Here is a 14132-nt window from a genome sequence, read left to right as displayed (position 1 = left end):
TATTCTGCATGTATTTGAACATAGGCATGAGCACGTACCCACCCATGTGTACACTTCGCATTTATAATCCGTCTTTCATACTCAACTTCCTTTGTTTCATCCCCCCCGACCTTAAAGATGCTGGATTTTTTTTTAAGTTAATAGACTTTATATTTAGAGCAATTTTAGGCTTACAGAAAAATTGAACAGAAAGTACAGAGAGATATCGTGTACTGGTTCCCCACATCTGCACATACAGTTTCCCCTATCAGTAACATCTTATGTCAGTGTGGTGCATTTGTTATAGTTAGTGAGCCTATGTTGATACACTATTATTAGCTGAAGTCTGTAGTTTACATTACAGTTCACTCTTGGTGTTGCGTATTCTCTGGGTTTGCACAAATGTATAATGACATGTTTCCGCCATTATAGTATCATACAGAGTAGTTGCACTGTGCTAAAAATCTCTGTTCTCCTGTTCACCAACCCTCCCCCCACCCTTTGGCATTCACTGATCTTTTTACTGTTCCATAATTTTGCTTTTTCTAGAATGTCATAAAGTTGGGATCATACAGTATGCATGCAGCCTTTTCAGATTGGCTTCTTTCACTTAGTAATGTGCATTTAAGTTTCCTCTGTGTCTTCTCATGTCTTTTCTTGATAGCTCATTTCTTTTCAGTGCTAAGTAATATTACATTGTACTACAGTTTATCCATTCACTGTGGACATTTTGGTTGCTTCCAAGTTTTGGCAGTTATGGATTAAGCTGCTATAAACATGCATGTGCAAGTTTTTGTGTGGACAGAAGTTTTCAATTCATTTGGGCAAATGCCAAGGGACAAGATGGCTAGATCATCAGATGCTGAATTTAAAAAGAAAAAAAAAAAAATCGGGGATATTTGACACCTTCCGGTGTACTTACAGACCATGTGTTTTTACCAGAGACGACTACCACGAGGATGGGTTCTGCCAGCCTTACCGGGGAATCGCCTGTGCGCGTTTCATTGGGAACCGGACCATTTATGTGGACTCCCTCCAGATGCAGGGGGAGATTGAAAACCGAATCACAGGTAGGAGCGCAGCCCTTTGTTCTGAGACGCGAGCACACACGCAGCTGCCTGTCACCACGCTGGTGCGTTTTCAGTCCCACTTGCGTGTTTTGTTGGTTATGACCTTGGACAGTGAGTCCCTGTGCCCTGCCTCCTGCAAGAGAAAGTCAGAGGCCTTTTTCAGAAGCAGTTGCAATTACCACCGCGGTTTATCCTAAAATGTTCCCATTTGTATATGAAAATTAGCAAGTACAGTCTGCTTAGAATGTACCAACCCACTGAATTAAGTCAACCACGTGGATCCGAAGCCCTGCATTGTCTTGTCCTCACCGCGTGGCCAGGCCGGCACCTGCCACATTCACTCTTGGTTCTACTTTTCCTGACTCTTCTGCCTTCTTGGAGTTACGCTTGATTAAACGGTGCCCGGGCCTGATTTTAGCTGTTGGGGACAGAGGTTCCAGGCCATCGGCTGTGCCTGGGGACACTGCAGTGAACTCAGACCCCCGTAGGCCCCCGGTTTCCAGGCATAGCCAGGTCTTTGGGTACCTTCTCCGTTGTGTGAGAAATGGAGCAGATCATTTAGGAGTGAAGCTGCTCGTTCTCCGTCGTTGTAGAAGTTACTGTCTCTGGTTGGTTGTTAGTCCTCACATTGATGTCAAGGACTTCCTGGGGGAAAGCCCTTGAGAAGTGAGAAAATGAATTAGACCAAGGCCCCAAAAAGCCCCCCTCCGCCTCTCTCTGCTCTCCCCACAAGCCCAAACGTTTTCTCTCTGGACTCTATAAGGAACAAGGAGGATCTTGTGAAGATGGCAGGTGTCCCAGTTGAACTACATCCTCTGCACAGTGGTTCTTGACCCCGGCCAACCTGCGATGTGGGGCTCCCGGTGATTCTAGAGGGATTTGTGGAGGGGCTGGCAAAGCACTGCCCTGGTAAGGGCACAAAGGAGGTCCCCAGGTAGAAACTCACATAGGTGACACTGATGTCCTTCTAAGTTCAGGTCAACCCTGGCTTTGTATTTCACCCACAGTCTGGAGGGTCTAAGGTCATGGTCACAGAGGGGCCTGCCTGGCCCATGGTTACAGAGCCCCCTGAGGACAGGGCCAGGTGTCCAGTGAGAATGGAAGGGCAGTAATGGGACCTGGAGATCTTGGAAGGTGCTATCTTGGTCCAATGGGAGAATCTTTTGAAATTGTTGGTATCTCTCATTGGAAAAGCTTCTTATGCCATTTAAAGCAGAACTTCTCAAACTTTCTGACCACAACATACAGTATCAATAAAAAGTATATTTTACATCGTGACTTAGTCTACATATACATCTACTTCATAGAACTGAAATGGGTTACAGGAAACAACATTTGCCCTGAACAAAGGCAGTGCACTCTGATTTTTCTCTTCAGTTTTATTTCATTAAAGAAAAAAGTTGGTTCCAGCCTTAATGTGAACCATGCACTCTGACATTCTCTGTTCCGTTCTAATCATCTTTTAAAATGCTACCCACAGACTCCAGAATTAATTTTATATCCCAGTAATTGGCAAACACTGATTCAAGGCACAAGATTGTCTCTCAATTATTTCTTCAGGAGTTGTTTAAAGGATTAACAAATCAGATGTCTAAGGAGACTCATTTTTATAATAGTTTTTAGGTACAAGTTTAGAATGAGGGTTCTCTACATTTGTGTATTTTTGAAAAAATAAATGTGAAGTTGCTCTAGACTGACTGACTTGAGGTTTAGAGACTGCATTGGTTGTGGAGATAGTCTATTTGGAGAGCGTGCTTGTCAGAACTCATTCCAGGGACTCTGGAAGCTTCCCAGGAATGGGCCCCAGAACCATCAGAGTGATGTGCTGGGTGTAAACAAAAGCGGGGACATGATGGTTGGACCTCCTCGGTGCCTAGAACCATCCTTCAGAAATAAACCCTCACATGATAGGTTCTGGGGCGGGGGTAGGAGAAATCCTAAAAGGGTCAGCCTTGACATCCTATCAGTTGGTAACCCAAAAGCAATGCCATGTTTGGCCTCCTTAGGTCTTTCCCTGCCTGGGGGTCAAGGCCAACACTGGCAACAACCCTCTTGGTAGTCAGTTGCCAGCTCACGTGATGGGACTGAACTGGGTTCAAACTTGTTTCGTCAGCCAACTCCAAGAGACCCTGCACCTTAACCTCTTACCTCTCCATTCCTCAATTTTAATATTGTCCAGAAGGGGCCAGAGGACTAAGGATGATGTGAGCAGCACACTACAGAGTGCCCGGAACCCAGCGCTGCGTGCAGCGCATGGACACAGCCTGTTACCAGACCCTCGTGGACCATTCATCTCACGTGCTATTTTATTGGCTCCATGTGGGCTTCCATTCCCCAAAGTGTGGCCTCGACAGATCACTTGACAGATAAAGACCCAGGCCCAGAAAGGACTGAGTGACTGACAACCCGGTAGTAAATGACAGGGCAGGGCCAGAACTGGGCTCCCATGCCAGCTCATCTAACCCAATGCCTGCCATGGGTGGCTGGTGGGTCCTTGGGGTGGGGGGGGCGTGGTGGGGGGGCTGTGTGGGGAATGGGTGCCAGCAGCGCCACCTGCTGGCCACACTGGGCATGGCACTACAAGTCATGGGTGGAGCTGGGGTGTCCCAGGAACTAAATTCCAACCTCGCTGGTTTCCTCCTCCCCATCTCAGCAGGGTGTGTAGGCAGAGGTGCCTCTTTTTCTCCAGCTGTCCAAGCTCAGATCCTTATAAGCAGGTCCTTCATAGGTCAAAGTGGGGTGGGCCTTCTGGCGTGGGCACGTATGGGGCAACTGATGCTTTCCTTTGAACCCTGACTGCCACAGCCCTGAGGAGAGCGCCTGGAGTGCACACCTGCCCTCCTGCCACTGGCAACTCTGCTCCCGCTCACCTGCCCAGACTTTGTGTCTGCAGCTCCCACCCCCTTCCCTTCTCCGCATCAGGTGTCAGGCTCTTCCCATCAGGCTCCATCTTGTGACGTCTTGCCCCTAGAAAGCAAGCCAGCCCACCCTGGCTCCAGACTCTCCTGCGACAGCCTGCTTCTCTGCTCTCCTTTATCACAACGCCCTGCCCCTCTCCCCGCTTAAAATCTCCTCCAGCAGTCTCTTGGCTCTCCCCAGACTCCACCTGAGGTACTCCCCTGCACCCCCATTTGTCATCTTACTCTTCCTTGGGCTGCATGTCACAGGGCGGATCGTTCATCTTTCTGGCACACTGTCTCCATCCCCTGGGTCATCTGCTCCCTGGCCAGGCCCCCCCTCTTCTCACAGGCCCTGAGATGTCAGGAGGACCAAGGCGTGGTCCTTGTGCCTCTGCTCCGATCTCTCCTTCTAGAAGCCACTCAGCCCACAGCTCCACCTACCGCCATGTGCTTGCAGAGCCAGTTCATAGCAGGACCTTAGGAAGTGGCTTTGGGTCTGATAACAGAATCTTCCTGTCATGGAAGTAGCATCTAGTGGATGAGATCTGGGGCCTAGTTTTCTTTCTTTCTTGTCTCGCTTTTGATGTTTGTAAATGAAGCCCTGGCACCAGGGACCTTCTTTGTCTGGTGCAAACCTGGGCGGCCTATGTGCTCCCTGGGGCCCCGCTCTTGTGAGAGCCTCTTGCGGCTGGCAGAAGACAAGGCGGAGGGTGGGGGGCGGCAGGGCACGGACGAGATGGGGGCCACGGGCGCCGGGCAGGGTTGGGGGGACTGGGCAGGAGGTGGGACCAGGGGCCCCGGGCAGAGTGGGCAGCCAGGGCTGGAGATGGAACCAGGGGCGCCGGGCAGGGGTTGCCAGGCAGGTGTTGGTCCCAGGCAGGGCCCAGCCCACCCTAACGCCGGCCTCGCCGCCTCCGCAGCTGCCTTCACCATGATCGGCACCTCCACGCACCTGTCGGACCAGTGCTCGCAGTTCGCCATCCCATCCTTCTGCCACTTCGTGTTCCCGCTGTGCGACGCGCGCTCCCGGGCGCCCAAGCCGCGCGAGCTGTGCCGGGACGAGTGCGAGGTGCTGGAGAGCGACCTGTGCCGCCAGGAGTACACGATCGCGCGCTCCAACCCGCTCATCCTCATGCGGCTGCAGCTGCCCAAGTGCGAGGCGTTGCCCATGCCCGAGAGCCCGGACGCCGCCAACTGCATGCGCATCGGCATCCCGGCTGAGAGGCTGGGCCGCTGTGAGTCCTTGCCCGCCCCTGAGCCCGGGGTCCTGCCTCTTAAGAGCCTGGGGACCCCGTTCCATCCGGGGAAGTCTCACAGACCGGCCCCCATTCCGGTAGGGCAGTTGCGGGATGGGGACTCGCCGTTGTCCAGTTCCAGTTGCACAGCCCTCCTGGCCCTGCCTGCCTGTGGGTCCCCAGTAAGTCACTCTACCCCGATGAGCCACAAACTTGGCTTCTGTAAGATGGGAGGACTTTCTGCGTCTGCCGCCAAAGCTGTGAGGAGCTTTGGGGGAGGCAGGGTCTGCTTCCAAGCCTGCCTTGTGGTGCACAAGCACCTCTCAGCAGCTGACTAGGATTGTGGCCCTCCTTGAGGGGAGGGGACCCAGGGAAGAGGTCGCCTCCCTCCCAAGCTTGGGAAATATTCACTTCCTTGGTGAGGCCGGGGTTCCCGTGGGCGGCAGGGCTCCTCACCAGGGCAGTCAGAGCCTGGTCTACAGACCCACTGCGCCGTCCAAATCCTGGTTGCCAGGCTGACTCCATGGGACCTCAGGCAAGTTGCTTAAATGCCAGTTTCCTCATATTACACGGGGGTAATAACTACTGACCTCAGCAGCTGGAATGTAGATGAAATGAATTAGTATTTAGAAAGTTCTCAGAACAGTGCCTGCACACGGCAAGCACGGTGTAACCGGTGTTCAACACACACACACCCCAGGTGTGGCTCAGAGAGGCCCTGGGTCCCCCCACCCCGGAGAGGATTGAGCCTGGGGCTCTGCGCACAGGAGGCAGAGCCGCGTCCTTACTGAGGCTGGGGGGCCAGGCCTGGGAGTTTCTCTTCCCTCCTGCGTCGTTTGGTTTTGCTTCTAGCGCAAGTGAACGTGAGGCTGGGGTTGACATCGTCATTGTGGAATGGGGGTGCCTGGTGAGTCCAAAGGTGTTTCAGGGTCATAGAATAACTTCTGACCAGTTATTTTCCCCATATATGTACCTGGTGCACCCACCCATTTAATTTGTGGGCTTGGGACTGTATTCAGTCATTACGTCTAATGCTGCTTTCCTTGGAAGTGATGTCAAACTCTTTGGTCTTTTGGAAATTTCAGTGTGGGTACATCCAGGCAAAGTGGCTTAGTTGTTCCTTTCTGGAATAGTTGAGGAAGGGTGCTTCCTGGACCCCCAGAGGAGGGCGGCTTCCTCTTAATTTTCGGGCCTCCTGACACATCTTCTCTCTCAGACCATCAGTGCTACAACGGCTCAGGCACGGATTACCGAGGGACGGCGAGCACCACCAAGTCGGGACACCAGTGCCAGCCGTGGGCCCTGCAGCATCCCCACAGCCACCGCCTGACCAGCGCCGACTTCCCCGAGCTCGGAGGAGGGCACGCCTACTGCCGGAACCCTGGAGGGCAGATGGAAGGCCCCTGGTGCTTCACGCAGAATAAAAACGTACGCATGGAACTGTGTGACGTACCCTCTTGTAGTATGTATTCTCTCTCTTTTTTTTAAAGTGTTGACTGTGGGGTGTACTTTGTGATGATGTGGAACCGGGAGGCTGATAGCTCTGGGAGCCCCCTGCCCACACCGAGTTTCACCACCATGATTATTTGTTTTAAATACAGCTGTTGCTGGTTGTAAAAGTAGTATCTGGTCATTATAGGACGTTTTAAGTCATAGGAAAGTCTGAGGAAGAATGTGCAAATCACCTCTAATTTCACCACTCAGCAGAGACTACTGTTTACATTTGGGGGCCCTTCTGTCAGCTTCTCTTTCCATGTGTGGTCCTGGGATATTCAATTTGGCCTCTTGTTTCCCAATGAACATTGTCATGCGTTTCCCACTGTTAGTGGAAATGCTTCCCCTTACAGTTACAACCAGCTTCTCAGACCAGCATCTGTAGTTGGGGCACAAGGCCTCCCACTCTGCTCAGCTTTTGCACAGAGACTTAGCAGAGTGAGGAGAAAATAGAACTTAAATCTCTTAACTGTTATCCCTGCAATTTCTGTCTTAAATTATGACTAGGAGAAAAGTTTGTAGTTCACGGTTGCAAATTTTACAGACATCATTATCTCTGTGCAGGAATAAATTTTAAGAATGAAAAGTTTGGTAATTAGAGTACAGTTATTCAATGGAATGCTACAGTTGTATAAAAAAATTTCCTGCAAGGAAGGATGTTCATATTGACCTGTTAAGGGAAAGAAGCAAGCTGTAGGGCAATAGCTGTGTTATGTCTTTCTGGTTTCTCTTTCTTCCTGTTCTTCTCTCTGTCTTTCTTTCATCCTCCTCCTCTCCCTCCCTTCCCTTTCCTTTCTCTCTCACTTTCCTTCCTTCCTCCCTTCCTCCCTCCCTCCCTTCCTTCCTTCTTTCTTTCTGATAAAAGAAACAAAATGAGTGAAGGGTATGTGAGTGAGCACACATATGCACCTATATTTCATGGAAGAAGTTTTGCAAAGATAAACGTCATACTTTCAGCAGTGATTTCCCATGACCTACAGATTATGTTAAAACATAAGATGTTTTTACAATGAGCAGTTTTTATTTTTGTAATTAAAAATGAATCAAATCATAAAGAAAAATATGTATGTTCTTTGACCTGGCAATGCCATAGGAATCTGATATTGCACAAATATTTGCACTTAAAGGGCAGAAATGCAAGGATATTTGTTGCAGAATCACTTTTAACAGCTAAATGACAAACAGAGTAATTGTTTACCAACAAGGGGTTGGATGATAATTGAAGTACATCCGTACCATGGGACAGTGTGCAGCTCTTGCAGAGTGCCTAGTGCTGTCTGTTCTGTGAGAAACGTGGCCTGAGATATATTATTCTGCCACAAAACCAGGAGCAGGAAAACATGAATGATGTGATTCCATTTAAAATTCTATTTTTAAAAATTATATGAAACTGCTGCTTCTGTATGTCAAATTAGTTGAATATTGGTTATTTCATGTTCAACTTAAATGTATACATAAAAAATTAAGTGAATACCAACCTACTAACAATGGTATAGCCTTTGGTGAAATTAGTTATTAGAAACATTCACTTTTCTCTAATGATGTCAATAGAATTATTAATAAGCATGTGTTCTGTTGGTGATTTTTGAAAGGTAATGATGAAAGTTAATGGTTTACAAACCTATGGATGGTGGTCACATCTCTCACCTTGGCCTGAGGGTCCTGGAATCTCCCCTTAGCCCTAATCGTGAAAAATGACCCAGAATCCCCACTGCCCCTGAGTCTTCTAAAATATCTGCCTCCGGGGTGGGGTCAGGAGAGTTGTGTGTGTGTGGTTGTATTTGATTTTTATCTTCTTTTGGACGCTGCGGGGCAAGACTGGCTTTGGGACAAGGCTTCTTTACTATGGTGGTGATAGTGGTGATTTTTAGAACTGAATTAGCTCTTTTGGGGACCACATGGACCAGAAATCACTTGTTTGCTTTCACATGGAAAGCTCATTACCCACTGGTCATAGGGAGGCCCAAGTCCCATGTGATCATTCACAAGGTTAAGGTGAAAACTGTCGTGGGGAGAGGGGCCTTTTGGAGGACTTGCCTTCCACATCACAGAGCGGAAGCCTCAACTCTCCCTCAGAGGGCAGCGCTGCCCACAGGGCTCCTGGCCGTGCTTTAGCCTTGCAGCCTGGGGCCCTCTGTGCTTTTCTGTAAATCCTGTAGGGGGAGACAGAGCGTTGCTCTTCACCGTGGAAAAAAAGGAAGGAAAAACACTTGGAAGCTTCAGACTGTTGGTACATCTTACCGTTGTTTTTCAAGAATTTTTCTGCCCCTGCTGCAAATTGTTGGGTCCAACTCATTGGCTACCAGTGCTCTTTTAAATCAAATGCATTTTTAATTATTGTCTTAAAAGAATATGGGTTCATTGTACAAAAATGTGGAAGACCCTAAAACGCTGAATGAAGAAAAGGATCATTTCTAAAGCCAGTATCCAGTTTCCTTCACTGAGGACAAGCGTGTCCCATGTGTTTCATCGAGTTTAGTAAAGATGAAAAGTCAGAGCACCTATTTCCAGCGGTATTCAAATTAGAAGGGAATGTGATGGTGGTGTTTGTTTGCTACTGTAAGACCTTTAGAGTTCGTTTATTTTTTGAGCTCTGTATTCCTCTTTGTTTCCGTGCTGGGCAGTTCTAGATTGTGTCTCGCACATGTTTAGCGGGATGTGCGTTTTTGGGTACATTACTTTTTTTGAGGTTTGGTTTATAATTTTGTCCCTTTGTGAAACTTACCGATTATCTACTTGTGCTTGAATATTTTAGTTGGAGGTGGGAGTGGGATGGTGGAGAACTTCGAGTTGCAGACAAGGATGTTTTCAGAAAACTCTTGAACGCCTTGCTGTTCACAGGCCCCCAAGACAGCAGCAGGATGGGAATTCTGTACATCTTGGTTCCAAGCATCGCCATTCCCCTGGTCATCGCGTGCCTCTTCTTCTTGGTCTGCATGTGCCGGAATAAGCAGAAGGCTTCTTCCTCCACGCCCCAGAGGCGGCAGCTGATGGTCTCACCCAGCCAGGACGTGGAAATGCCTCTCATCAACCAGCATAAGCAGGTCTCTGTGCCCCCGTATTTAAAGAGGCAGCTCCCCCAGGCTTAACCTCTACCTGGAGATTGGTTACCTCCAATTCTAGGTTTCTTAATTGGCTTGATACACAGCACATAATTCTTTTAAACTGTCCTTTCAGTTTGCCGTTTCTTCTCTAAAATATACCAGGACGTCTGTGTCCTTAGGGAGTATATGGAAGGTGCGTTTGGACTTCACTCTTCTCCCTCGACGGAGACCAGCCATTTCAGCATGGGCCCGAATGAGTTGTCCTCACTTTGCTGTGCTTCAGCTGTCCCCACAGGAGGACACACAAAAGAAGGGCTCAGATCACCCCCACCACTTGAGGGTCAATATGGTATTTTTAAGGGATGAGGACCTGTTTTCTGGTCAGTTTGGGGTTGGGTTGGTTTTGCTTTGTTTTGTTTTACAGGGAAGGGCACAGCAACAGTCCTGTAGTGGTGGTAGGGGGGCAGACCACCCCCAACCTGAGTTCTTAGGATAGCGAGAACACCCTGAAATGTATCACAGGAGAAGGTCCCTCCCAGCCCACCTAGCTTCAGGGAAGGGGCATTTACGTCACGTGAGAGTTTTGGGGGAAAATCATTTCCATCCAGGCTGTGAAGAGGGCAGGGTGGACTCATTCAGCTCAGGAGCCAGGAGTCACTGAGGGTTTGCTGCGGGTGAAGGGCTGGCAGGTGAGGGCACAGATTCCCTTGGGTTCGGAGAGCCTCCGAGGACAGGGGCCAGGCACACAGAAGGGGCGGGAAGTTGTCGAGGCTGAGAGACGCCAGGTTCAAATCGATTTCACCTGTGTGGTGCTTCTGTCAAGTGGCATCCACTGGAGAATCTAATCAAGAGGAAGCAGCAAAACAGGCCCTTGGAGGCACATGTGGAGAGCAGCTGGCCCGGACTCTAAAAATGACTCAGATCAGGGGAAGCACACCTCAGGGTTCAAGGGAAATAGACATTGCATCCTGTTGTGATGAACAGTGGTGGCTGGGCCTGTCGGTGGGCGCATAGCAGGGAACATCAGGAAAGGCCCTAAGTGGGGGACACAGCTGGGAGGGTGACCTGGGACAGCCGGAGTTCAGCATGGCTGGGGTGTGTGCATAGGTGTGCACACACACACACACCCTCACACATATAGCCTGCAATGGTATCTTTGGGGCGGGGACCTTGTTTGCAGCCTGGTTGGGACCCTGTTGAAGGTTTCAGGCAGCCTCATGGTGTCAGAGCACGTTTAAGAGCAGAGAGCGTTGTGCGGGGCAGGCTGAGCCTGGGCCGGGTGGGACTGGCGGGTCCTCTGCAAGCCCAGGCTGGGGGGCGGCTCTAGGACCGCCCCCCCCCAGAATGCCCTCCCAGCTGTTCAGCTCTGCCTTCTCGCGTCTCGGTGGCAGAAATGTTTCACCGGAGCTTTTCTTCTTGGCAGGCCAAACTCAAGGAGATCAGCTTGTCCACGGTGAGGTTCATGGAGGAGCTCGGGGAGGACCGGTTCGGGAAGGTCTACAAAGGGCATCTGTTCGGCCCGGCGCCGGGCGAGCAGACCCAGGCCGTGGCCATCAAGACGCTGAAGGACAAAGCGGAGGGGCCGCTCCGGGAGGAGTTCCGGCACGAGGCCCTGCTGCGGGCACGGCTGCAGCACCCCAACATTGTCTGCCTGCTGGGCATGGTGACCAAGGACCAGCCCCTCAGCATGATCTTCAGCTACTGCTCGCACGGCGACCTGCACGAGTTCCTGGTCATGCGCTCGCCGCACTCGGACGTGGGCAGCACAGACGACGACCGCACGGTGAAGTCCGCCCTGGAGCCCCCCGACTTCGTGCACGTGGTGGCGCAGATCGCCGCGGGCATGGAGTACCTGTCCAGCCACCACGTGGTCCACAAGGACCTGGCCACCCGCAACGTCCTCGTGTACGACAAGCTGACCGTGAAGATCTCGGACTTGGGGCTCTTCCGCGAAGTGTACTCGGCCGACTACTACAGGCTGACGGGGAGCGCGCTGCTGCCCGTCCGCTGGATGTCCCCCGAGGCCGTCATGTACGGCAAGTTCTCTGTGGACTCGGACATCTGGTCCTACGGCGTGCTCCTGTGGGAGGTGTTCAGCTACGGCCTGCAGCCCTACTGCGGCCACTCCAACCAGGACGTGGTGGAGATGGTCCGGAGCCGGCAGGTGCTGCCCTGCCCCGACGACTGCCCCGCCTGGGTGTACGCGCTGATGATCGAGTGCTGGCACGAGTTCCCCAGCCGGCGGCCCCGCTTCAAGGACATCCACAGCCGGCTGCGGGCCTGGGGCAACCTGTCTACCTACAACAGCTCGGGGCAGACCTCAGGCGCCAGCAACGTCACGCAGACCAGCTCCCTGAGCACCAGCCCCGTCAGCAATGTCAGCAACACCCGCTACGGGGGCCCCAAGCAGAAGGCCCAGCCCTTCCCGCAGCCCCAGTTCATCCCCATGAAGGGCCAGATCAGACCCATGGTGCCCCCTCCCCAGCTCTACATCCCCGTCAATGGGTACCAGCCCGTGCCGGCCTACGGGGCCTACCTGCCCAACTTTTACCCGGTCCAGATCCCGATGCAGATGGCCCCGCAGCAGGTGCCCGCCCAGATGGTGCCCAAGCCTGGCTCCCACCACAGCGGCAGCGGCTCCACCAGCACGGGGTATGTCACCACTGCGCCCTCCAACACGTCCGTGGCAGACAGGGCAGCCCTGCTCTCGGAGGGCACTGAGGACACGCAGAATGTCCCGGAAGACGTGGCCCAGAGCCCCGTGCAGGAAGCAGAGGAGGAGGAGGACGGCTCCGTCCCCGAGACCGAGCTGCTGGGAGACAATGACACTCTGCAGATGGACGAGTCTGAGGTCCAGCTGGAAGCCTGAGGGCTGCAGGGCCGCGGGGCGCTTGGGGGGAGACTTGGGCCTCCCTGAGGAGCGCGCCCCGGGTACCAGTGGGCTGGAGTGCAGTCTCCCTGGGCGAAGTCCTCCTCTGTCGTCCTCTCGTGCACGGAGCAGCGCTGTGCCCACCTGCTTGGTTGGAGGGTCTTGTAGCCAATGGCTCCTGACCAGGCAGGGGTGGTAACCCAGCAGGACGCATGGTGACCCCCAGTGCCACCTACATTTCCCTGGAGGTCAGTCGGCCGTGAGCAGTGCCTGTGCTTTGAAGGAAATTAGGTGGCATCTTCCCTCCATATTGCATAGGGATTGAATATTTCCAAACATTGGGAAAACAGGCCTGCAGAAAGGCAGTGAGGTGGGACCTTGGGCTTTGCGATGCCCAGCAACTGGGCTGCTGCGTGAGGATGGAGGAGGCTGCTTTTCTCTCTACTACCCCCCCGCCCACCAGCAAGTCTCCCTTCAGCCACCAAAGATGAGTGGGAACAGGACGTGGCCGCCTGCCGCCTGTCAGAGTCTGATGAGAAAGGGGCTCCTGGAATGGGAGTTCCGTATTAAAACGAAATGTGCCTTAAAAGAAACCCACACAATTTTGTATTTTTGTGAAATGATTTTAATTATCCTGCATGTGTATTTTGCCCAGTTTTCTGGAATTCAAGGGAAAGTGTTTTGGGGGTTTGAAATGTTACAAAGAAGGCAATATTGTACAGAGCACAGTATTGTTATTTTTTTTTCTTTTTTTTTTTTTAGAAGCCTGTACAGACCTTAAATGTAATTTATATGATTTTTGTATGCCATTTTCATTGAAGAATTTTGAGCTTAAAATAATGACTTCGTAATTTAACTGTTTACGTTACCCACGTTGGGATGCCACCTGATTGTACTTTGGTTTGCTTGTGTTTGTACCATACGTGAGCGAGGTCAGTTCATTTCAGAGCTCCTATGAGAGAAGGCGCACGGGCACACTGCATCCGACACACGGCACAGAGCGCACTTGTAACTCCCACACCTGGTGTATCCGATAAAGCAAAACGGAAGGTTCGGTCTGCCCTTTGCAGGTCCTGAGGACATCAGGCAGCGGGAGGTGCCGGATGACGGAGACGCCCAACGGTGATGATTTGGGCTGAGGTTTAGGGGGCTCAACCAGGACCAGCGACTCCATTTGAAGGTGGCTATACGTTGACAGATAAATGATGGGAACAAGTTGCATTGCTTTTCTCGGTAAGGTCTGTGGCAGGGATTAGCCGCAGATGACGTGAAGATGGTCTTTTGTTTTAAACCTCTCTCCTCCTGAGGTCCCAGAGCCCCTGCCGTTTTTAGACCTGGAGTCTGGCTCTTCCCAAGGCCCTGGAGCAGGGCTGGAGGGGGAGAGAGTGAAGGAGATTGGGCCTCCTTCACCACCTGCTAAGAGCTGCCTGCATCCCCTTGTCGGCTGGCCGCGCGGCCAGCTGAGTCCAGGTACACCTGGACCGGGGTCACCTGCGGGGTCAGTGGCTCCAGGGCTTCCAGTCAGGGGAGGGGCTGGGTGG

At 51.9% G+C, this 14132-nt stretch overlaps 1 protein-coding gene across 2 annotated transcripts in view; it reads left to right on the top strand.

Moving 5' to 3' along the window:
- ROR2 (receptor tyrosine kinase like orphan receptor 2) overlaps positions 1-13644 on the top strand; it is a 219121-nt gene extending 205477 nt beyond the window's left edge. The window contains exons 5-9 of one of the 2 annotated variants that reach the window (XR_005020403.1): positions 922-1049; positions 4870-5184; positions 6401-6612; positions 9520-9722; positions 11146-11277. Coding sequence is in view for 1 of the 2 variants with exons in the window: in XM_036856468.1 (XP_036712363.1) it covers positions 922-1049; positions 4870-5184; positions 6401-6646; positions 9520-9722; positions 11146-12591 (2338 nt within the window). In the remaining variant the exon portion in view is untranslated. Of the gene's footprint in view, positions 1-921; positions 1050-4869; positions 5185-6400; positions 6647-9519; positions 9723-11145 lie in introns of both variants that reach the window. The other variant, XM_036856468.1, reaches the window with a different exon arrangement.
- Positions 13645-14132: the final 488 nt, after the last annotated feature.

The sequence above is a fragment of the Balaenoptera musculus genome, chromosome 6, assembly GCF_009873245.2.
Source record: "Balaenoptera musculus isolate JJ_BM4_2016_0621 chromosome 6, mBalMus1.pri.v3, whole genome shotgun sequence".
Classification (NCBI taxonomy): Eukaryota; Metazoa; Chordata; class Mammalia; order Artiodactyla; family Balaenopteridae; genus Balaenoptera; species Balaenoptera musculus.
This window is presented reverse-complemented; position numbering and strand designations above follow the sequence as displayed.